A 26,382-nucleotide genomic window follows, 5' to 3' on the forward strand; every position below is an offset into this window, starting at 1 on the left:
TTGAGAAAATAATTATTTTCAACATTTATGTTTGTTTCTTTTTGAAGTACACAATTTATTTGCAAGAATTTTTTGGTCTGTTTTCTCCCAATTACTAACTCAATGTAGGTCAGTGGAACAAGGACTGTTGATAATTTGTTCATCAAAATGGACTCCTAATGCACAGGTGCTGCAACAACATCAAAATATCTTTGGGCTACACAAATTTATGTACATGTACACAAGCATGTTACTGAAGGACAAAAACATTCACTCTGTCTTGAGAAAACTTAAAATACATACTCAAAAGCTTCCCTCCTTTTGACTGCTGAGGAGAAGACAGTGATATATCAACTAAAGTCTCACAATGTGAAATGAAATTTCACCTTGTTATTGATGACTGGCTGTGATATACAGAACCACCCTATATACCCCTAATACCTACTCAAAGCTTCACTGGTCTCCAACTCGCAACACGCGCTTGATGTAGGAAAAAGAAATCTAGATATCAGAAATGTTTTCTATCAGGGTTTCAGAGCTGTTGAATTCTAGCTCATTAAACTGTAGTTTTTTCCTTCAGAAGTATTGGGGATTTAAATTGTATTTTATTGGTAACATTGACCAACACACTATGGTAAGTTTGAATAGTTGGTATTTCTTTGCCAAACATCTTTCCCTGTTCAACAGAGAAGCTAAGGCACAGTAAGCCTAGTAGATGATACCTTATTTCCAGAAGCATTTTTTCCTGACAAAAACTATATCTAGTCTTTTTAACCACTATGGAGCAACTTTTCTGCTACAAATAAGGAAGCCTCTTTTTTGACTGAAGACACCATTCCCAAAAGCATTAATAAAAACTATGATAAGTAGTTCAAGGGATGGGAGGTAGAGGTTGCAATGGAGTCTTACATAACTGCCCCTCTGAAACCTGAATGTCTTCCCTTAGGCTGAAGCTTTCTTTCAGCCTTTGCCCTGGGCTGAATATGTTGAAGCTAAAGTCTTAAAAGGCTCCTAAATATTTGAGGAGTGATAGTCTACAACAACATTCCAAAAGAAGAACAGAGACAAAAAAAACAGGCATCTTTAAAACAGCCCCTCATACATTTGCAAGAAAAAGAGAATTACATAGTGCCTGTAGTAATGAGATGCATGAGGTCCCATCCACTTATACTCCTAATAATTCTGAAAGACTCTAATTTATATACTTGTACTTTCTTCCAAAGTTTCATTTTGCTCAAAACTCACATGAACTTAACACTTCTGGACAATCTTCTGGTGGTGTAACTCCCAGAGCACAAGGAGGGAGAAGCCCACCCCACTCTCACCACTTTGCCTGTACTTCCACCTGTTTACAAGGATGATATAAGCTGTACAGATGGAAAAAACCTCATCCTCTGACACGAAGAGCCTACAACCGAACTTTCCAGCACCAAAAGCATATCAGCACTGCCACAACAGTGGAGGGGAATCAAATACCAACAGAGCACAGCTCTCTGGAGTCACACTTGGGAGCTTATGAGTCTCTGCCCTCTGAAATCTGCTAGAACTATTTGAAAAAATGATGGCACTGAAGATGAAATCATCAAACATGTTCAGTGCACTTCTGAGTCGTTTCTTTACAGTCTCTCTATAGCAGCGTTGCTGCTCTAAACAACATTTGTGAAGCCACTCATGAGCCAGCACAGGGTTCCACCATCTACTGCTCAAATGGGTTGCTTGTGTTTATATTACAGCTGGATCCACTCATTAATAAACTACTTTTTGAATACCTTCAATTATTATTTGGAATATTTGGAAAGCCTAGAAACTGCCATATAATAATAGGTATATTTTTTTCATTTTCTTCAGAATATTTTTCTGAGAAGTTCAGCCACATCCATCACCCAGGTGGGGCCAAGGCACAAAGCCAAGGACACTTGCCAAACTCCTCCTGAAGGAGATCAGCAAGAAGAAGCCAAGAATTTGCGTGACTGACCCAATTCCTGCAAACCCAAACATGTTTGGAAAAATACTCAGACCATCTCCACTTCTTATACATGGAACAGATGTCATAGCTGTCATATCAGATATCAGCTGCAAATATCTGATACATATCAGATAGCTAACGGGCTCTTATCATCTCTTTTTATAATTGGTTGGGGCTTTCTTTTCACATCTCACAGGCATCTACATGCAATTATGTCAGCTTATCTAAAAGAGAGAATTTCTCCCCAGAGCTTCTGCCACACACGTCCCCAGACCATCGGGACTGCAGCAGTGCTACTACTGTAAGTAACATGTGCTTGGTTTGGGAAGTAATTTTATGGCTGTCTTTTCCGTCAGAGTTTCTCACAGATTGGTTAGTATGCTGCTGTACTTTAGATCATCCTGAATAATTAATAAACAGTTTGCCATTTCCTGAATATATTAGCAGTGAAGAAATATTGCTTGAACTTGTGAACTGCCATCAGCTTGCTGAAGAAAACCTTTTTTTCTCCCTTCTCCTTGTAATTGCACGTTCAAAGAATTCTTTTGAACAAAAAGACAATATTGCAAACAACCAGTACTCATTAAATGTAATAAAATTGGTTCTTTTGTTCTACACATACACTGCACTGGAAAAACTCAACAGCAATTACAAAAGAAACATCTTAAAAATTAATCTCTTCCCCTTTCCTTCAGAGATCATAATGAAGAGACTTATCCTTTCAAAGCATCTTCAAAACAATCCTGGCTAAAGGCACTCTCAAATGCAAATAAAAAATAGGACGGGTGAAAAATCTACAAGGGAAACAATCACGCAGCCTGCTCTGCTCCATCAAAGCCTCTATCCAACTCCAGCAACCACAGCTGCACTGACGCAGGAAAAGGAGCAAGGAGGCCTGGCTTTTACCCAAGACTGCCGCTGACCTGCTTGTCACGTGGATACCGTTTGCCTTTTCTTATCTGAAAAACAGTCTTTCAATAGAAAAAACTGAAGTCCAAGTTTTGTCGTTGTTGTTGTTTTCAACTTGACTCTAAATACTAAGAGAGACATCATCAACAAAATTTCTCTTACTGACAGACTTTGCTTCCCCTCTGGCTCCTTCTGCAGCTGATAGTGCATCGCTGAGGATGGGCTGAGATGCTGGAGCTGAGCTGGCCCTGAAGTTCCCCACATGTGAGCAGACATGAAAGCTTCCAGATTTTGCTTTCACTCTTTATTCTTTTTACACAGTTTGTTGACTCAGTCAGAACAAACACAGAAGGCACTTTTAGAAACACAATGGAAGAAAATTTGAAATGGAGACAACATGGATAAGCATTAAAAAAACACATTTCCAAAACCCCAGCTGAATGTATAAAGCTACCAAATCTATACTTACTTCCAATTTACAGAACTTCTCAGCACATTTAAGTTTTCCACATTTTCTGAACTAATTCTAGAAAGATATGGAACAAAACCATATTCAAAAGTCCTTACAGATATTGATACTTGTGATTCATTCAATGCAAGCTATTGACTTAATGTTATTACTGTGAACCCGTATTTTTAAATGTCACGCTATTACAATAAGAGACCACATAGTTCAGATTGCTATTAAAAACAATGTACAGGCTGGTAATTTGCTGTCACAACTAGTGTATCTTGGTTCTCTGGAACACTAAAAAGTTAGTAAAAAGATACTACACAACTACCTTTTTAAGTCCCTAGCATCATTTTAATTTAAGCTTTAAAAAGAAGTTCTGAGTTTGTTCTCCCTGTAGTTGCTTGTGCACAAAACATATTCTAACCCAAACCCAGTTGGTTACCTTCAGAATTCATCCTTCAATGCCTTAAGTCAGTTTTTACATAACTGATCATCTTGTAAATCGAAGCACACCATCCTGCCTTTTGGGCTGCTTTATCTCACTGTACTGGAAACACATTGGGAGCATAAAAATCTATGTCTGCCGAAAGGATCTGTATGTGCAGAGGGTGATAATTCATCTTGAAGATGCAGTATAAAGCTGTGCTGGCTGAAAGGCAGACCACTCAGCTCCTTATACTGCAAGCTATGTAACAGCAGCTGACATCTTTATCAGTGCTCTCATACAGTTTCCATTATAATAATATCCAGAATAACTTCACTGATCTGAGTACTTTAAAAAAATGCATTCCTGCCTCTAACAGGAGACACTTTTCTTTAAGCAACTTTAAGCAGTAGACAGATTGAGGAACAGAGCTTCCTAAATGACCTGTTCTTGGGCATAATAAAGGAAAAGCCAAACTTGTCCACACATAAATTAATGACAGCCAAGACTTCGTAATGCACTGCTTGAAAGGCAATTTTAAAACTATAAAGTGGCTAATTTAGCTGTAAACCTGACTGGCTTACATATTTCTGCAACTTTTTACTATTGTACTACACTGTTATACTTAATTACTGTAAATCGTGCAATTTTGATTTACCACATATATTCAATGTAAGTGATTACCACAGACTCTTCAGTATGCATAGCATACTGTTCAGCATCCGAGGTAATAGAGAATTAATTTTGGGGGGAAAAAAAAAAACATTCCACAATTCCAGCAGCTATACTAAGAGAAGATGCGTGGTTGTGCTCACGACTTAAAATTGGCATTCCTTATATTTCACTGGTTTAAGGATAAGCTACCATTCTCCCTCTGTCCAATATTTTTCATAAGCAGATCTACTAAAATGGCTACTACCTCATAATCTTAATATAGCTTTTGGCTTACCTTGCTCTTTTGGGATGGGAAAGAGACAAAAAAGAATGAAAGAACATATACTAATTGAAAAAAAACCCTCACTGCAAACCTTAGTAGTATGATAGAGAAGATACCTTTTCTCTTCAGAACCACTTAACCACTTCTACTTTAACGTTGCTTAATATGTACACATATGTTATCTCCAAATAGTTAATCTCCATGCAGATATTACCTATAATCTCCATATTATCTCCATATAGATAATCACTACTAAAAAAGAGACCAAGCCAACAGCAGTTCATCTCAAAGGTAAAAGTATCGCAGATTTAGGCATGAAGGAGAATAAGTAACAGCAGCGCAAACTCCCATTCACCATAAACATTTTAACTATAAAAAAGAAATCTCATAACTGAAAAGTAGCATAGAAACATCACAGTAGTGCAGAAAATGGATTGTTTGTTTGTTAAGCAGATAGACTAGATCTAAATTCAATCACATCTTAGCACATATGTGATAATTGTCTCACACAGTATTCTTCTTGAAAATTACATCAACAAATTAAACTTCTCCACAAGTGCTTGTTAATAGATACAAATATGGAGCTTCACCTAACATATCATTTCATTACTGAAAATGTACTGAGCTTCAAAGTAATGGCTCACAAAACTGAGGTACTGAAAAAAGTACACATTAAGGGAACTAATCTCTCAGTGTCTTAAATTTTCTGGATAAACCACTATTGTGTACTCCTGCCACATATTTTTTCCCTAAGAAGGGGAAGATGATGCAACAGAAATATGGGAAGAGATCTGATGCACAGTAACCTCAGCAGAGACAGTAGTCCTTGTAACCAAAGGGACAACACAACACAGGCCTGTAGTGGTGGGGAAGAAGGATCAAGAAGGAAACCAGTGACATTTATTCACTGGAAAATAGTGAGGAAAAAAATGAAGCAGGCTTTAAGTATGGCTGCAGACCAGCTGACTTTGAATGGAAGGGGTTGCCTGATGAGGGGAAATCGAGAGCAGGGGAGTAGTGGCATGGTCAGCCCTGGTCTCCGTCATGCTGTGTAAGGCTGGCCCATGGAGAGCAATGTGGGGCAGGAGCTGAAGCAGCAGCTCCTCAGGTTGAGGCTGCCACTGAGGAAAGGAGGAGATGAAAACAGGGCTGAAGTAAGAAACTGCTGTGTTAAGGCTGTGCCGTTGTGTCTATGGCATCCCAGACTTGGTGCAGGTTTGAGGGCAGAGGGTGGAAGAAACAAAACGTTCACATCAATGTGATCTTGAAGACTGGGACCATAGAGGTCGGTGCTTTCACACTGAGGAGTCTGGCTCTCATGTCTACAGGAAGGAGAAGAAGCTGTGGGTCACAGGTCAGGTTTCAGAAAGTGCTGTAGTGCTCATAGCTATGGGGTATTTCTGCTTTGGAATTCACTCAGCACAATTCAAGACACTATTTTCAGAGATCTTTAAATTAAAAATTAAGCATGTGGAACAATCCAAAGAGACACAGCTCTGCCTTTTCCTTTGAAAGGTTAAGATGAAGCACAGGAAGAGAGGAGTGTAATTGTTGTAAAACACAATATTGCCTGAACATCTCCCTGTTGGGAAGAATTGCTTTTGGAGAGTCTCCAGCTGCCCAGATGAGACTTTTCAGTTTACATCCTTATCTTCTGAAAGAACAAGAAATGAAGTTGCAAGTTTACTTCATCAAGACAGGCATGAAAAATGACATGCACAATAAATGAAAGCAGATATTTCATCTTTTTGATGTACAATTAACTGCATATATAACTTTTGTTAAAAACATAAGACTTAATAAGTATCCTACTGCTTATCTATTTATTTTCCCTGTGGCAGGAACTGAAAGATAGCAAAGAATTGTTCGGGGCAACTGCACAAAAGTACAGGATTCGCCTAAATGAAAAGACACCAGCAGATACAAGCTGGGGGGAAAGTACTGAGGGAGAACACTAAAGCAAGGAAGAGCACCTTCAGAGTAAATCCCAAGATGAGGAAGGAAGGGGTTCTCCCAGTTGATAAGGAGATGGCAGGCTGTAGGCAAGAGAGTTCCTCCACGCTAACAATGCAAAAGTCCAACACTGTCCATTGATATCCTGACTACATTAAGCAGTGCCTGGCTGAAGCCTGAGATGCAAAAGCCAAGGCATGCAGAGGAGTTCTCCAAAAGAACAAAGGTTTTTCTCAAAATGGTGAAAATTCAGGCAGCTGTCAATTAAGACAATTTAGATCTGGCATGCTTTAAGCTTACAAAAGAATATATGAACATTGCCTGAGATTGTTTGGGGTTTGTATGGACTATTAGTAGTAAGGCAAGCATAAGGCAAACTTCTAATGCAAAAAATTTCAATGGTACCCCACCATCCTTCAGGAGTGGGAGGATTGAGGAGTCTCAAAGGACTTTAAGATCATTTCAAAGGGAAAAACCACCAGCCTGAGTTCTGCTGAATGATGGAAGTGTGAAAGAATTAAGATGGATATGATGTAGAGGAATATTGATTATTCCAGGGAAACTGTATCTAAGTGGAGAAACAACTCTCATCAGTGAGAAAGTAAATTAAAGTCCACATCTGTCTTATACAGACATCAGATTCCTCTCCTTGAATCAAGAAAAGAAAAACGCTTACTTGCAGCTTGATAAATGTATAATAAAACTATCAGAATAGAAACATCCATAACGTGTGAGGAAAAAGAGACATTAGCCAGCGCAGATTTGAAAGAGGAACAAATCTACAGAGGAAGGGATGATTAATAAATATTTTATATCATGTTTTCAACGATATCGTGGCCCCATACAGCAATCTAAAGAGCAGGAAATGCATTATACAAATTTGATTAATATATTCTTCTCTTTTCCCATTACTGACCTCACTGTTATTAGCATGCTACTCTTTCATGCTTCTGTAAAATAAAATACTAATCGATTCTGAGCTATATTGATTAATACTCACAGGTTTCTGAATTTTCAAGCTAGGCTGATGCAAACAGTTTCTTTTACATATGGATGTGATTACAGCTGCACAGAAATGGGCACTGTTTTACAGTGGCAAAGCTAAAAACCAAAAGGTTCTGATTTGCAGACATAACGTTGCTACAATGTTTGAAGTTTATAAGCACATGGAAGAAAAAAAAAAAGCAAAACCTCCAAACAAACAATAATACCTTTTTAAACAGAGGAGGAAAGGATTACGTACTTTAAAATAGTTATTTTTAAAAATTCTCTTATTTCTGAAGAGGTAAAGGTTTTTAGAGAGCTGCTCCAATAATCATTTGGGACTCACAGTGAGATTCAAGGAGTATTTTAAAGTTCTGAATGATAAAACTGGAGAGGACAAAGATTTACAGTAACAGCAAACATACACTACTAAACAGGCAAATTAACTTCCTAAGCGTGACCTGCTGGTGCAGCCCTGAAGAAACCACGCACTGTGCTATTTGCACCTCATCTCATGCAACATTTTTTGGCTCGGTGTACATAGAAATAGCTCAGGAAAGACACGAAATGACAGAAAGTCATCCTGGATATAGGTCTTGAATTCCACTGCTAGTTGTTCAAGGTAAGACAGAACATGCACCAAGGCATTAGAGACTCCTCTGAGAGGTTAGTAGAAATAGAAAACAATTACATCCCATAATAACTTCAGCACTCGTCTTAGGGAAAAAAGGGAGAAGAGAGAAAACATGAACCCATTCTGCTGACAGGAACACAGCATGGGACATTTGAGGATTTCAGCTGAAAGAGCTCCTGCACCTCACCATATCCGGAGTTCTTTGTTGCCTGACAGTAAATTGTAAAGACAGTCATATTAAAAAGTACAAACATTAGGCTGTGTTGCTGGAAGGCTACACTAGAGCCACCGAACGAATAACAAGGAAAGCACGTTACCTTTAGTAAGTCTCCTCAGAATTTGGCAGCGGCACTTGAAAGAGACAGCTATCATTCTTGCTCGCTGCCTTCCCTGGCACAGCGCACGCGGGGCTCTGCTCTGCTGAATGCAGCAGCAGCAGCGTATGAATTTCTCACGCACATACCAGGAGAAAGGTAGCCCCAGCGGGGAGTGACAGAGCTTAATTCCTCCTGGTTGATGCACAGATCAGCCCAGTGGCATCCGGCACGGCTGTGCCGCTCGCTGCAACCACCGCCACCACCTGCACAGCGAGCTCCCTGCCTGACACAGCAGCATTGCTCTAAAAGCTACAGAGCATCCCGCTGCACACAACACTGGGATCACTGGGAGCTGATTCTCGTGTTCCCCTCCATGTGCAGAGTCGTGGGGATCTGTGCCAGGCAAAGGGCCACAGATTTCAGCAGATGTGGCAGATTTTCCATTTTCTCATATCTGTCAGCACCCTCACAGTTGCCTCTGAGTAAACAGGGGAAAATCCTTAGAAATCCTAGATCTGAGCAAGAAGGAACCTATTTAACATGGAAAATATTCTGATCAATGCACACTAAAGATACAGTCTTGCAGATGAGAAGAAAAAAAAAAGGCTTTTTTTATCACCAGAACACCTTTTTGACGGTCATAGAGAAGTATATTAGAACAGCTGAAGCATGGATCACAGGAAGAGGGAGAGAGCAGAGGGAAAATGATGAATTATTGTGTGGAGGCAGGACCGTGAGGCATTTGATCGCACCAAAATAAATAAAATGCTGCTGCACAGAAAGCATACCGTGAATCAGGTCTTTCCCCGTTCCTAGAGAACACACCAGCTTTTAGTGCACCTTCAAATTTATTTTGTAATTAATTGCACCAAACATTGCACCATTTGTAACATGCTGAAAGATTTCTTCAGCCCACCTGGAGCTTTACATTCTCCAACATCTACCCAGACAGCAAATTAACCTGCCTTCAACAATTCATTCCAAAAATAATGAAGTGGAACGCACAGCTTAAGTGAGAGTTCCATCCCATCGTTACTCATGGACCAAAATCCTCATTGATTCTAAAAACAAAGCAAACAAACCAAAAGAAGCCGTGTACTCAGCTCAGATTCATGCACAAAATCCAAGTGCCTGATCAGGTAATTTCCTTTAAAATAACCAATAATTATTTGTTCGCCAAGACTTCTGTTTCATGTGAGCGATACACTTAACACCATGTTCATATGCTTTCTGTCCCGTTCAGTTGCCTCCGTTTCAAAACTGGACAGTTTATTTCCTGACATCTTTTATCCCTCGCTCTATTTAATACCATCACCTTGTGTTAGGGTGCACATTTTCTGCTGTCAGCTGTCGACAGCCAGCAGCAGCACAGGGCTGTTCCATACTCAGAGCAGCTCCTTGCTCCCTGCCTGGGCTGCACAGCACCAGCAGCTCCACTCTCAGTGTTCTCCTACGAACAATTACAGTAATTGTTTTCCTTATTTTTGTTTTATTGGTTATAGCAGCAGACGTATTTCAAAGGTAAAGGTGAGACATTCCATCAGCACAATTGCAATTGCCTAGATAGGCCCAGTGAAAATTGATTTCATTTTGTTGTCATTAAAACCAGATAGGGGTAATCGAGTTATTTGTTCTCCAACCTTGTTATCACTTCTCATGGTGCCCCTTGTGCCAAGCAGCTGCGAAATCCAACCAGCGTGAAAATCAGATGCACCTGCAGTGTGGGCTGGTGGCTCTGGCCCCGTATTGCAGCCCCATAACACAGCCCTGCTGCTGCAGGATGGACTGGGCAAGCAACAGCAGTGAGAACAGGGGAGGAGGTGGAGGTGTAAACCAGTGTAATTCAGAAGGCCAAGAAGAAAATGGAAAAGCTTGGACTACCGCACAGGAAGAGGAAGAAGAGATGTGTATTCTTATCCTCTCCATAAGGATGAGCCAAGAAAAGAGCAAGTGGCTCACTCTGCCTGCATCATCAACATACTTCTTGAAGAGAAACTGCCACCATTACTTCTTGCTACTTCCCGCTCAGGTACCAGGACTTAACACAATTAATACCACTAACTCCCAAAACCTGTTTCCTGTATTTTTTTTCTGTGCTAAAGTTGATACAATGACAAAGCTACGACCTCAGCACACAGGCTCTCTCGCAGCTCTTTCAGGTTTCTGATGCAGAAGCAGTTCTGAACCCACCGTACCCCCTCTGCAGGCCAGCTTCTGTATTACTGCCTTTTTCACCTGCCAGATGCCTGACCCGATGCCATGAATCAACCCTTTAAACAGCTCCTTTTAGCTCAAGAGTAACCACAAGTTATTGCAAGATGGTACTCAGTTGCCCTAACATTTGTTGATTTTTCCCAGACAGCACAGATGAGGAAGACTATGTGAAGTTGGACCCGTAGGGCCTACACCAGGCCCACGGGTTTCCACCTCTTCGGAAGCCAAGCCTGCAAACACCTGCCAGCAGCCTCCAGGAACCCGCAGAGCTCCTCCTGCCCTAAGGAAAAAGGCACCTTCAGAGAGCAGCTCTCAGCTTGAGAACCCATAGAACTCCAGAATATCACAAGTTGGAGGGGAGCTACAAGTATCAAGTTTAACTCCCGGTTCCATGCAGAACCACCCTAAATTCAAACCATACTTCTAAAAGCATCATCCAAACACTTCTTGAACTTCCTCAAGGACCTCCCAAAATAAGCTATTATTTTTGTTCTTTCACCTAGAAAATTATTTAATGTGAGATCACAGCCTATTTCCACTTTGGTCTTTTCTCCTTCAGAGCGCAATTTTGAGATCCTTGAGAATTTCAGCTGTGAAGAGAACGGCAAGAGGTTGCACCTACGCTGTGAGAAAGAAATTGCTCACTGCTTGCCTTTGTGATGCCGTGACCTATGCTGCTTCAGCCTCCTCAGCATAGGAGGTGAAAGAGGGCACATCCATAGAACTAGACAGTCACAAGGGACACGCTTCATGCAGGAGGAATTTCAAGCTTCTGCATAAATACTGAGCTCAAATCTGATTATTTAAATATGCATAAAACTATAGAAACAATACAGAAATTGTGACACGTACACTAAAACAGCTGCAGACCTGGTCAGATAAGGTTTACTAACAGAGAAAAGATGTGGTCCTTGATCCAAAAAGCTTATTATATTGTTTACTACTGCTTCTAGATTAGTGACACATATGTTAAATAGCCTATAAAACACAGCAATAGCTACTTGCAACCAAGTCAATATGGTTTTTTTTGCTCATGCTTCTTTAGACAGTTTTTCCATCCTTACCAAAGGAGGTCACGTGCAGATTTGAGTTCCTCAAGATTTCATAACATAAAGATTTTCAAGTAAACATAACATAAAGTACTTCAAGTATAACACTGAATGTAACAATATATTGTATTTACTATAGGTTTTTTCCTATCTTTTGTTAGTTCAAGAAGAGTAATCCAGTTATAGGAAAAAGCTCTTAAATATTCATTCATGGTTTTACCGTTTGCTTGCAGTTTCAATCATGAGGATTGCCAGAATTGTACTCCTGAAGTCTCCTCAGGACTCCTGAAGTCCTGATTCTGAAATTATTTTAAGTACATCTCATGTATTCTTAATTGTCCAGGTTTGTTGTTGTTAGGGTTGTTTTTTTTTAAACCAAATTAAGGATTTTGTTGGACTTTTCAAATGTCAGTATTTTATGGGATATCAGTCATTCAGTTCTAGAGATGGACTTAGCTGGTCGCTTAGGAGGAAGAAGGAAGGGGGAAGGTATGTTGGGGGGAAAGGTAGCAACATAATAGGGAAATCAAAAACCTCTGAGCATACTGAAAACTTACTTATATTCCTCACAGCACAGGTAAAAGTCTTTACTAATTACATCTCTTCCTTATTTATTACTGAGCTTCAAAATTTGCTACTATTTTCTCAAGGTTTATTGCAAAAAATCTCTTTTTTCATTTCAATCCTTTTGGACAGCAACATATATTTGTGCCACTTTTACTGCTGCACTCATTCCTTTCTTTAGCAGACCATAAGGTTATTTATAAGCTCTAGGATATATATTATACACAAATGTTTTCTCAACTGAATTTATATTCATAAGTACTCAGTAGAAGGTCACTAGATGAAAGAAGCTTATTTCTCTATGATAAGACAGACAGTATAATATTCAGCTTTTATTTAACAACATCTTCTGGCTGAGATCTACCAGATCATATTAGCCTTAAAGAATGACTCAAAGAGAAAAAGATCTATTGAGCTCTCCAGTAGGATACAAGAAGAAAAAAAAAATCATTACAAAAGTTATCTGAATTAAATTTAAAAAAATCACCTTTATGCAGCGTGAGACTTAGATGCACTCACTATACATCTCTGAAAATACAGAATTCTATCAAGAACATAAATTCTGCAGGATAGCAACTTCTGTTCTCAAAAAAAAAAAAATTAATTAAGTTGCAAAAAATGTTTGGTTTTTTTTTATTCAGGAAATTTCGGTCCAGTAATTACACCTTTCCTATTCAATGGAATACAAACCTAGGATATATGTCTTGCTAAGGTTCCACTACACACTCCATGAAATATGTCTTTTCACACACTGACTGAGCAAAAACCAGTGACATCCTTCCCCACATTTTTACTTTACAGGCAGTTTTCTCCCGTGAGCTGCCACTATTGTTTTTGGATGTCGCACACTCGTATTTTCTTTATGGGTCAAGCTTTTATGTCACCGTCTTGAGGACAATGCACTGCACTGATGGAGTACCTCTGATGGTCAAAGCCATGGATACACACCAAGGACTCCTTTGAGAAAGCCGACATGGTGGGTTCAATGAAGTCAAGCATGTACTCAGAATACACCCTCAATAAAACATTACAGCAACTGTGAAGATGTACAGGTATAAAACATTTAACGTATCGGGAAGAAACAAAGTAGTTTGAAATCTGAATTCACGATAGCTTTATACAACTGAATATCTTGCTCCATCATTTTAAAAGATACCACTGGCACCAACCATATCACTCAAATGAAAAGTCAAATTTTTATGCAAAAAGAGAATTAATTTAGTTCTGAAAATAACAAATGTCCAGATAGATGCTTCTGTTCTGAAAATTGAAGTGTTTCCTCTACTACATTTTATGCATTCTTATATCAATCAAGAACTAGCAATAAAGAATCTCAACTTTAACAAAACAAAATTTGACCATTTTTCATCTCAAAGATAAGAAACGTATTCCCATGCAGCAGCAGATCCAGTCAATCAAGTGTTTTGCAATGGATGCTGTTTCATTACAAAGACTCCACTTTGCTACACAGTGAGAAAATAAAAAGGAAAGAGCAATAAATCATCCTGTAGTTTCCCAGTGCTCACATTATCAACAAAGACAATTTGTCACCTTCGCATAATTTGGAGAGTATTTCAAATTTACATTTTTATTAAATCAACTACAGGTACTTGCAACAGTGTTGGACAACTTCCCACAGACATTGCAGCAGAAGGTCTTACGGATCATTAAAAATAGTAAAATGTGTGCTGGCTTCAGAGGGCCATTGCTGGAGAGCACTTCATGCAAAGCATGGAGGTAAGTACACTGGAAGTGTTAATAGATGATGAGAAAAAAATCTGCTAAGGATCTGACTTAAGGTCCAAGCACCACTGCTGTGGCATAATGTGGTAACCTGACTGGCCATGAAAAGATTCATTAAAAAAAAAATAAAAAATCATTTTAGGTCTTTCTGGATAGAAAAGTCTTAGTTTCTCAGCTGCAGGCAATGTTAGCCGTTTTGGATCAGCAGGTACTAAAGAACTGGCTGTAGAATCAGTACTGCCACACTCCAGGATGGCTATTTACAACACAGTCAAATAAACACAACTTAATTCTTTAAAAAAGTCTGATTTAATGACATTCTATAAAATGTATAATGTAGCATTAAAGAAAACAAGACATATATATTTTCTATATGAAAATAACTCTCCAGTACACACTACCCTCTAGCGTAGAAAAGACAGCACAAGGAACAGCATTCTCTATGCTATCCTTCACAGCAATCACAAAAATGCATTCAGTATTCACTAGTACACATGAATCACTGGCAAAAAAAATTAAAACTGTCCTTTCCAGTGAAACTGTGTTGATACTCAAAGGTTGAGAGCTGTCTCACAACAGAGACACTGTCCTCAAAGGACCTCTGAGATGAATAGCCCAACTCTGGCTTTCTATTCCTAGCCTCATTTTGGTTGCTGGGAAAGCAGGCTGTTGAGCTTTTCTCAGGATTTCCTAGCTGCAAATCTTTGTTTAAAAATAATTAGGGACTTAAGAGAATTAAAAATATGAAGATACTGTGTGTATAGAAAAATGAGGATCTTTCAATAGCACAAGTACATTACAGTCTCTCAAAGGCAATTTCCAGCGTACCCTACAAAGTACTTGAGATTTAATTCAGAAAGATGCCTTTTCAATAAGCTGATGGCTTGTGAGCCATTTCAGATATAACTCCCTTTTCCAAAGTGTACACAAGTCGATGTATCATTTCTTTGATTTGACCTATGATGATGGAAAAGAGTTCTTTCTTTTGGAAACATTACTAAATATTTGTCCTTGTACCTTCTGAACTGACAGTTAAGAATAATTTTGCAAAATATAATGAGATAAACCACCAAGAATAGTCCGTGTGTCCTCCAAGCGGAAGAATTAGTGAAAGGAATAGGCATTAAAACTGCACTGCATTTTCTTGGCTGCTTGCAGATCTCATGGAGAGAAACAACCAATAATGACCCCGTTCAATGAACACAATCAGCCCAGCATGGGCTCCTGCCAGCAACATGCATATAATTACAGTCTCCGGGATTTAATGTAATCTCAGAACTAAAGGATGACTGTCTTACAAGCAGTTTCCACATGCTGCAGTACATGGTTAAGGACTCTTGTAATTACAAATTCTAGAAGGCTTTGTACTTTGTAGAGGCTTTTTCAATTAGTCAAAACGATGACCTTCCTATTGCTACATCAGTCTTTTAACGAAAGGCAGTTAAGCATTTCCTCAAAATTACCATACTGCAAGCAGCGACAAGCTCCTACACTTAGTAGAAAACAACTGTTTTTACTCTCATTAAAAACAAAAACATTATAAGTCCACCGAAAACACTTGAACAAAAGTGGAACGATTATACTGCTCTCTAGCTACACAGCTTTCTTTCCATGTTTTTATTGACTTATTTAGCAGCCATGAAGTTGGAATATCACACTAGAAAATACAATGTGTATTTGGAGGGATGAGACCAGAATATAACACAAGGTCATTTAATCTGCCATAGGAGAATTTGGGTAATTAACTCAGAAAGTTAGCATGGGCTAGCCTTTATATTCAAGATATCGTCAAGAAGGATGAAAGTGAAAGATTACAGCTCTACAGATGCTGCACAAGAAGAGACAGCGCCGGCAGAGACAATAACCTGTGGCCCCCAAGTCATCCGGGCTTTGAAGTATGGATGGAAATATCAATTCACTGGTGCAACTGCATTCCTATCTATGTGCAAGCTGCAAGAAGACATGGTAGCAGCTTCCTTTCCAAAAGAGAGTGAGTTTCTATACTGAAATTAGGCCGCATGCTGAATGTTTGTCTACGGTATGGGCAGCAGCCAGCCAGTTGGTACTGATCGCTGCACTTCCCCAAGTTATATCAAATGCCACCATATTTCATCCAAGCATCAGCTTTGGTGTGCCTGAAAACAAAGATAATGAACAATAAGGAAAAATTGATCAAGTATACAGGATAGGGAAAAACAAACAAGGAAAAAAAAAAAAAAGGGGAAAAAAAAAGGATTTCCACTGTAAAAAATGGTGCTGACTCTTCTGACCATAACATGTTGGTCAGATAGAGTTTTTAACTTGCTAGCACGTTCTCATTTTACTCTAATCATCAGGTCTGGAAACTATTTTTCTCTGCCCAGCCAAGCCAGGGTACAAAATAACATCAGATACACAAGGAGGTACCAAACTAGAAGCAGACAAGTAGGTACTGAGCATTCTTTGGATGCAGTCCGACAATTCTGTAAGAGGAACAGTATGATGAGATCCTAGTGAAAACGTAGGCTCATGATACAACCTTGCATTTGTTGATGAATGCTACATTTTGATTTACTTAGCTGCAATATACTTGCATGCTACTATGTGTATCCCGGATTTCTGCTGCTTCCCAGCCAGCATTTTTTCATCCTATTACACAAAAACTGACTCCTTTAGAAATTTTGCCGTCTTCTGAGAACCAGCAATTGTTCACCATTGAAGGATAACAAAAACCACAGCCATCTGTTCCTGTAGTCTGGTTTAACACACAAGGACCATAGTAGACTTGGGGTGAAGGACGCTTTCCTGCCAACTGAAAAGAAGGACTTTTTATACCTCCCTGGGCCCTTCTATATCATGAACACGCTGTGCTGCCCTAGGATTACCTGGGAGCACCTTCCCAGTGCTTTGCTGTGCATGATAGCATTTTACAAGATTGGTGCCACATTCAGTAATGTCAGTGAGACAGAGACAGCTCTAAACTCTGTTTTTATTAAAAGATGCCCTGTGATTCATTGACCAAGATACCTCCACTGGCTTTGTGCTCTGATGCAAAATTTGTGATGAAAACCTGACTTTAGCTGACCTTAAATTGGAAGCCTAAAACACAAATCAGGTCTTCTCCGGCATGTTCTAAAACAATGCACCAATCTGAGAAGGAGAGGTTTATATTAGGCATCAGGAGGAAATTCTTTACTCAGAGAGTGATGAGGTGCTGACACAGGCTGCCCAGAGAAGCTGCGGATGCCCCATCCCTGAAGGAGTTTGAGGACATGCTAGGTGGGACCCAGGGTGGCAACTCTGCCCACAGCAGGGGGTTGGAATTAGATGACCTGTGAGGTCTGTTCCAGCCCAAATCTTTCTATGATATCTCAAGTTTCTATGCAAACTCATTTATGTTTGGAGTCTGAGGAAGAGTGCCATAATATTATACATCAGCATATCACAGAATAGGGCCACTGTCATTGACACTTCTGTACAGCCTCTGGAGCCCAATCCTTTGTTTTAGGTGAATCTTGATTTTTACAACTGAACTAAACAGAACTGAGACACCTTGAATCACCAAATTAACTATAACCATCTAAAAGGTATTTAAACCTCTGATCTACAATCAAAAATAAATAATAAGAACTGAGATCTATAGAGATTGGTGCTCTGTTTCACTGCACTTTCACATCATGCCAGGGACTGTTGCACCACACAACACAGCACACTTTGAATTCATCAGTCCAGCTTAAGGCTCAGAAATGAACTGAGTGAGTATAAGTGAATTCTGTGTTGCTGTGACCAGACTGTCTGGCAGTCAAACAAGAGCTGGTGTGGTTATCTCTCAATACTGCCCACTGTAAAAGTATCAGTGTGCATTACCATATACTTTCATCATAATTGTTCAGTGAAAAGTTACACAGTTTAGCCTGTGTGTCTGCTGTGACCTGGCTCATCCAAACCAACACGAGCATCCAAATACAATGTATAAGAAAAAAGAACACAGACCGTGCCTGCAGTACCAAGGAGAGTATCCTGGAATACAATGACTCTAAAACTGACAGAGTGGATTATAAAAGACGAGTAAGTGAATGGCAAGAGTGACAGCAGGCTTAATGAGATCTCTGTGTGTTGAAAGATTGAGGGCCAACGCAGACAAGATTGCTACCTGCCTTGTGTAAGAAAGCTTAAACTAGAACTCAACATGCAACTTCAACGTCTATGCTGGACACTTACTTGGCTTGGATTTTTTGTGTATTTGTTTTTTAAAGGCCGAAAAATAGGAAGCGTGCAAAGAGCACCAAGAGTGGTCTGAGCAATGCTTCGTGCACTGAAAAGGTTGGCAAGTACAGTATCTTGTCCAAAGAGTTTAAACAGTGACTTGATTACGCAAAGCTGTTATAGAAGGATGTGTTGAGTGATGAAAAGTTTTCCATCAAGGAAGGGGAATAAAAACAGCTGGAACTCGCAACCAGTAAAACTCAAACTGATCACAACTTTCTCACAGGGAGATTGACTAACAGATAAAGTGGTCAAAATTGTTCCCAAGAGAGCCACTGTCTGCCTTTCTGGAATAAGCATTTTACATCAGTTGTTGGACTTGATGCAACAATAACAGGACGGATGTTGCATCCTGCTTACATGGGGGGTAACCAAACATCCCACTTGCTTTTTCTTGCCTTAGAAAGTATATGAAGCAAAAGACGATATCACAAATGCAACCTGCTGCCCATAGCTACTTTACTGTCTTTAAGCTACTTTAAACAAACTTCATTGAAAAACAGAGGGAAGTGCCTTGAGGTTATTTTCATCCTTAAAATACTAATCAGTTTTGCATGACTGTGAAAGCTATATAAATAAATATTATTAAAATATAGGACTTATAGAGCGTTTTTTCTTTTTCAAGTGTTACTCATATACAAGTATTTTCATAATTAAAATTCCTGATTTGTTAGAAAAAACATCCCTAACCTTCCCTTTCTTCTCAAAATGCCAACATTTCAAGGCAGGCAGGCTGTTTTGTGTACCCAACTCCAACCTCACATATCCTGTCTCTTTTGCTGCAAAAGAAGAATTGGGATTCACAACAACAAAGAGGATAAGTGTATGTGCAAAGCAGCACAAAGCACATTATTTACATCAAGAAAAGAGAATGTCTGTAATGGGCATGACTAAAAATAAATTATCACCATGTTTCGTTATCTGGAAACAGTTAACAAAACAAATGAAGGACAGGTTCCTAGACAAGAGGTTGAAGTATTTGTACCATAAGTCTCGAAAGTGAAAGGCAGATAACCTCAAGCTTGTTTCAGTGTCATTCATCCATGGATGATCAGTGCTTTAGTGGTGTCACACTGCCATTTATCACATTTTTAATAGCTCCTTCTAAACGAAATATTCTTCAAAAACTTTGAGGCCTGGCCAGATAAAGTTAACACTTAAAATGATGTACACATACTTATCAGCTTTGGTGTTTTTTATTTGTTGTTGTTGTTTTTTTTTAAGTCAAAACCTACCGTCTTCTGAGGGAGAGATTACATGCATGAATTTTTTCAGATGGATTTTGTAAAAAGCAGAGGGATGCTGCAGTCAGCCATGGCCCAGGGGCAGCCAGCCTGCAGGAGGGAGGCCAGCAGAGCTGCATGAGGGCTGCCACCTCTGTTCCTTGGCCACATGCAGTAGTCTTCACCTTCATATTTCTGTACATCTCAGCAATGTTTTTTTTTAATTGACTCAATCTATTCTCCCTCAATTTCGCACTCTTTTCCACAATAATTCTGGCCTTGCAAAATCTTCCTTAAAATTCGCTGATATCCTCTGCAGCTCTGGGAGCTGAAGAGAGAGGCTCTCCTACTAATTATCAGTTGGAATAGTGCACACACATTTATCTTTTCTCATGACCCAGAGTCCTGAAATACATCTGCTGCTTTTCACTGAGCCTTTTCTGTTTGTTCTAGTATTTCAAGGAGAAAAGCAGCCACCGTTATTTTAATGGCCTCTAACAGGCCTCCAAGTGTAGGCTGTCACTTCCCTGTGCCTGTGACATGCTGTTTCTTAGTACAGCATCAGTAACTCCTTTGCGAGTGGCACCGCTATTACTGCAGAGCAAGATTAGCTGCTGTTTGCTCACACTTGCTGGTCTCTCTTGCAACGCTGCTTTTGCAGCTTTCCATTCATACTGTATCATCATATTTTCAATTATTTCCCCATAGATGTAGGAACATAGCAAGTCAAAAGGTGTTCTTCCGCATACTATATATTTCTACCTGTTTTATAGACTAAACACATCTCCACTCCTATTACTACACATACCTCTTTACCTAATTTTATCTGCTAATTTTATCAGCAGTTAGTGAGATCGCCTTTATTACCCCTGAGTGGATGTCTGGGGGTGTTTTCATCCAACCCCTTTTGAGATATTTCCTTTTGTTATATCATGAGTGTCTCAAATGTACCAAATTCCAAGGACTCACAAACAGCCCGAAGTATCGCATCAACAACTAGTACTTCTTCTATTAACTCTGTATTATTTTCTAAATGGTGGCAGAGCTTACTGTATGCAAATCTATGCTGCTTATTAACTTCAGCTGCATTATTGTCAAAAACTGAAATCCCTCTCTCTCTTTAATACTTAACTCAATATTTATTGCATTACTGAATTTTCACAGAAAGCAGTGCTGCGTTAAAGTGAAGAGAGCAGCAAAATGTACTTTTCTCTTCTCCCCTCTTCTTAAGTGTACCTATTAACATATTGCATGGTATGTACATAGCTTTCAGATCAAGCGTAAGGTCAGTCCCTACCTGCATGAGCACAAATAGGCTGCACTCTTGCTACCAGAGGACAAAAAGCACGTTCACAGCCTAAATCGAAAAGCTGCCAATAGTGTGAGGCTGAATTTCTTTGTATTTGTTCATGTGTCACAGCCTTTACGAAAACCGGCTTGTGCAGAAATTGGTGTAAAGTACTTGTTTTTTTTCCTAATGTACATTTAAGTCTGCATCATGACAGCTGCTGCATTTCAGCAGGAAAACAGACCTGGTGCCACAAAGAGAAGGCTGTGCACAGATCCTCGCTATGAACTTACTTGGAAAGAGCTACATAAACCTAATTGATCAAAAGGGAGTCACAAAAGGATGAAATATTTTGCAGAGGCATATGCTAATGGTACTGCACCAACCTCCAAGACCCGCTGTCTTACAGAAAGGGTCCATAAAACTGTTGAGGTGATGGAAACACTCCCGAGCTGCTGCTTGGAATGCAGAGACGGGATGGTAACAGTACCATTTATTTATTTATTTTATAAATAAGGCAAGGAGAGAGGGGCCCTGGTGATTTAACAGGAAATTAGAAAGCTGGCCGATATAAATTCACCACCTATCACGGCTTTAACAGCCCAGGCTCCCTTCCCCCTTCGCCCCAGTCAAGATCTCTCAGCTTCATCTGAATGCTCACAGCACTGCTAATGAATAAAAATGGAAACAAATGTATGCAACAAATCACAGCGTGCGCCTCCGCCAGCTCCCCCCTCTGATTCATCATACCCAGAACTTCATTCTGCTGCTACACATTAAAATCAATGTTCTGCCTCTTCATTATTGTCATTATTTCTCTTTCACTTCAGAAGTTTCTTTTCCTTGAGATTGCTGCCTGACCAGCTTGTCAGGACGTATTTAAATCAATATTTTGTGTGTATGCGTGTGTGTGCCGTGCATCTGGATGCCATCTCATTACCATCTGAATCCCTATCATTTCTGTTGGGGCACAAAAACACAGGGGTGAAAATCATGTCAAATGACAGAAGATTACAGCCATCTATCTCTATCATTTAAAAAAATGAAGTAACTGCAGATTTTGCCATCAGCTCATTTCACACCTGATAAGAAAACCCAAATAAAGATTGAATGCAGCACTTTCCATGATGCATGAAAACGCAATGCAGCTCAAGCAGAAGGCATTAAAGATTCATCCTACACTTGGCCAGAACCGGGGTTCAAGCTGCTCATGTCAACATCCCCTACTGCATCTGCAGCTCACGTCCCAGGTCATAGAGGAAAACCCCAGCGGTGCAGGCTGTTAATAGGTAATTCAGACATTTAGAGTCAGGTGTGGCAGAGCTGCTCTTTGGGAGGCAGAAGCCTTACTGCCAGCAAAAACGCTGGAGGCAGCCTGTGCTTACTGAGCAGCTGCTGTTGCTGGCCCACCTCCAGGCCAAGCAGCAATGCTGGGTCAGCATCATGGGGCCGGCTCCTGCAGCACAGCCGAACAAGGCTGCAGGAAGATGGGGCTCATGACACTGATACAGTCTGAGGAAATAAAAATGTATAAACAGCAGATCTCAGCCTGTCCTCATTTGGATGCAAAAAGTATTCACTAAAAGGAAATGCCTTCTTTAAGTCAGGTCCTAATGCAGGTACCCACTGCAGGCGTTTCCAAAGCAAGAAGTCTTAATGTTTTCTTTCAACTATGCCAACTCATGCCTCACTGACATTGCACTGAGCCTAGAGCTAGTGACATCATTTTCACATGAGCCTTCAAGAAAGATTGTAAATTTTCTCCAAAACAAGTGTAAAAACCACAAATAGAAACAATCCACATGTCCCAACTTATCCCCACACAGGCAGAACGTTCTCCACTGGTGTGCTCACTTCAGGCTGTGCACTTTAAGTCTGTGTATCTACAAAAAGATGATGACCAACGGACACATTGCTCAGGGGGTCTCTGAGCAGTGCACATGCACAGTGCTATGCTGCCCTGCTCTATTTAAGGCAAGAGATTTGGGATGTGTCCGAGGTAAAGACAGATCCTTTCCTTGCCTTTTGCAAAAGGTGAAACAGACATTATGAGAGCTACTTGAAAACCTGAAACCCTGAATTTCCCACCACAAGATGCCACCACCAAAAGCAGAGAGGAAAACTAAGCAGTTTTCATAAAGTTTGGATCACTTTACTTATATTCATTTTATCCTCTCATTCATAGTCAGTTTTCACTTATTCTGAAAAACACAATTATAAACCTCAAATGTAAAATGCGAAACTGTGTAAATAAAGCATCTGGGCTCCCATCAACACCGAACATATAATTTTTATTTTTCTTTAAATAAAGCCTAGGAACAAAACCTTACATTGACTGTATCCCTTTAGGATCTCATCAAAGATGAATTTAAGTTCCATTTCCCACTTACCATTACTGAACCAAGAGCCCTGCTCTTTGACAGAACATTTGGAAGTCTGTAAGAATAGATATATTCACTGATGTCTCCCCTTAAAGGCCTGAACTGAACAACTAAACTGTAATATAAAAAGTTTCAGCATGGAGATGATCAGAAACACATCAGATGTCTCACTTAGAATTCTTAAGTCTTACCATGTATCCAATTTATAATGACTACAGAGACCTGGGTGGCACCTTGAGAAGTGCCTTTAAAAGCAAAAGGAAACCCCTCACCATGCAATAAGGGGCAGAAAAGGATTCAAAAGTGACTCTGCATGCCTCTTGAAGTGTTTAGGGCTGGGCAGCATCTACCAGAGAGCCCTATGAGCCCTACCCTAAGCACAGCATGGCTCCGCATTGAGCTCCTGAGTGGGACTTCGGCACCTTGCTCAGACTGTCAGGAGGTACAAGTCACATCCCTGCTCCTCCAAAAGCTGTACAGATGCACCAGCCATCCTCATCCTGAGGCCATCCAGCCACGACCTCAAGACCTCCTCAGCTGGATCCAGGACACAAAGGCCCCATTTGCTGCTGTTGTTCTGTTAGCTTAAGAGGAGCTGCAACAGGGGCAAGAACTCAATGAAATACCTGGAGCTTAACCCTATGGAGAACTGCACATCCAGAGTATCCGGACACTTTGAGCAGAAACAAAGACAGAAGAAAAAAAGGTATAAATGATCATAAAGGTCTGTTTTCTTACCAGTACCATTAACATTCAACTTATTCCACATGAAACATTTGTCTCAAGGGACTGAATGGCTCAGAAGATTGACTTTGATTTTTGGAGGCTTTCATTCGTGAGCTGTCAGTCTGGATCCAGCTGAGGGAAGTGCTGATGGATGGTTTCTAATATCTAAGAGTTGCTTAGCGGCACATGACAAATGACACAGCAGCCCACAAGTGAGTTGTGCAGTGAGTCAGCAGGCCCTTCCCAGGAGGTTCAATACTAATTAAGAAGCAATTTTACACCTTTGTGTAAGGCTGCTTGAAAACTTACGCCCAAGTATCAGAAACAAATTACAACTAAACACCTTCCGCGTGAAAATAAATAGCAGCTGTACAGTTACCTCACAGTGCATCCTTCAATACACCCGTTACACGTACTTACTGGAGCAGAACATTTAGCGGAGTTATACGATGCCTAGCTAACAAAAAGCCAGTTTGTTAGCTCAGAAACAAGTTCGTCTTTCACTTAAAACAGCACTTAGGTGGACAGGCTCCCTTTCAAGCACATCAATCCCAGCCTGACAAGTGCAGCCATACGCAGAGCAGAGCTCCCATGAGAAGGCCCTGAGCTGTGTTAGAGCCCTTCACACCACCTCCCAGCTTCTCAGCAGGGCTGTGAGGGAGCCCCATCTCTGGCTCTGGAGGAAAGCTGTGCCATATAATGTCATGCTGAGACGAACAAGCTCATTTCAATTACATTCAGCAGACAGACTGAAACTGCCAAGGCAGAAAAAGGAGTTCTCTCCCTTTTCCTTCTGAATCACACTGGTTGCGTGGAGGCCCCCACAGTTCACTCTCAGCCTCTCACGGAGAGCCTTCTCTTTTCAGCCCATGCCAGCTCTGCCCCACCCACAGCCTCTTTGCTTTTAGTGCTCAAAGCACTGCCAAATCCTGCCCTGGGGGACGTCGCCTTCTGATCCTTGTTTTTTACAGAATATGAAAGTCCTGTAGGACTTGTGTAACTCACGCTGTGCATTTACCAGCACAAAGAAAACTATATTTCAGGGATGGGGCATACCTAATTACAAGGAAATGAGTTACAGCCAAATGGCAACAAAAACTCGGGTAATAAAAGACAGGTTCGATTAAAAGTTACAACAACAGTGCAAGGAAAGATACGATATGATGCACATTAATAGCCTGCTCAAAGCCTGAGCACTGAGCCATGTTAGACACAGGATGTCATCTCCTGAAAAAGCCACTGAATCACACTGTTAACAAGAAAAGGCTGCGCTGTTGATCAATGGGATCCAAGTATTAGAATTAAGCAGACCACCCATATTACATATGTTCCATGAAAGGACACCGTGGAAATAATATTGTTTTGAAATAATATGCAAAGAGCATTTTGTTTTGACTGCTTTTTCCATTTTGATGATCGGTATTCCATTCTTTACATAACATTCAAAACTTCTTCCTGACACGGGTGACAAAATCTAAAATTTATTTTTCTCCAGTTGATTGGGAACCACGTAACCACGTGATATTTCATTCATGAGTGGGGAGAACAAATGAGTCAAGTCAATAATGAACCAGTTTAAGCAAGGGAGGGGAAAAAAAAAGGAAATAATGGCAGCCACAAAAAAAAACAATGAGAAACTCAAACACTGGAAAAAAAAAACATCCAACTACCGGGTGAATTAAAAGTAGCTCTTGCAAATTTTACCATACTGAAAAAATAATCATTTAAAACTTAGCCACTCAAAAAACCGTGTATTTTCTTCCTAAAAATTATTAATGAAAATATATTTTTTCTGTGTGTTTTACACTGTGTCACTATGGGAGAGTTCTAACAGTTCACAACTGGGGAAAAAAAGTGATTCAGTGGATTGTTAAACTTGTCACCGCATAAATCCTTTTCACAGCATTTTTTCCAAGCTGATTTTCAAGGTTAAGAGCCATTTCCCACGTTCCTCTGCTACACCTGGTTATTAAACAAGTGCCATAAAAGAAGGCTTTGATTTTTTACAAGTTTCCCTTCCCTCAGCTCTTACTATGTTACAGTACCCAAATACAACATCACAGCAATGGTGAGCCTGCCGCACTGGCAATGCAGACGCTTCCATGGGGGGGGTGCAGGAGGCGGCCTTTGAGAGGAGTCAGCCCTATTTCATTTAATTCATCACAACACTTTTGGAAGGTGTTCACTTCACTTTCTGTGAACAGAAGTGAGAAAGGAAGAAAACAGACCATATTGTGCTAAAAACCCGGATATTACCAGAATTGGAGCAAAAATGCTAAGGGTTTTTTTTGCCTGCTGTATCTGCAACTATCTACAGATCTATCTGTATCTGTTCCAACTCCCTCTTTTTAACAAAGGGGGGAGTCACCAACTCTTTAAAAAACGGTGGAAA

General features: G+C 40.1%; 1 protein-coding gene across 6 annotated transcripts in view; it reads right to left on the reverse strand.

The window, feature by feature from the left end:
- GRIP1 (glutamate receptor interacting protein 1) overlaps positions 1-26,382 on the reverse strand; it is a 210,232-nt gene that overhangs the window by 138,719 nt on the left and 45,131 nt on the right. The window contains exon 1 of one of the 6 annotated variants that reach the window (XM_010707876.3): positions 8,558-8,856. The exons of the other annotated variants lie outside the window; for them this stretch is intronic. Within the exon in view, the coding sequence (XP_010706178.1) occupies positions 8,558-8,612 (55 nt within the window). The 5' untranslated portion in view covers positions 8,613-8,856. Of the gene's footprint in view, positions 1-8,557; positions 8,857-26,382 lie in introns of those variants that run through there. 6 annotated transcript variants of the gene reach the window in all.

This window comes from Meleagris gallopavo, chromosome 1 (genome assembly GCF_000146605.3).
Source record: "Meleagris gallopavo isolate NT-WF06-2002-E0010 breed Aviagen turkey brand Nicholas breeding stock chromosome 1, Turkey_5.1, whole genome shotgun sequence".
Lineage (NCBI taxonomy): Eukaryota > Metazoa > Chordata > Aves > Galliformes > Phasianidae > Meleagris > Meleagris gallopavo.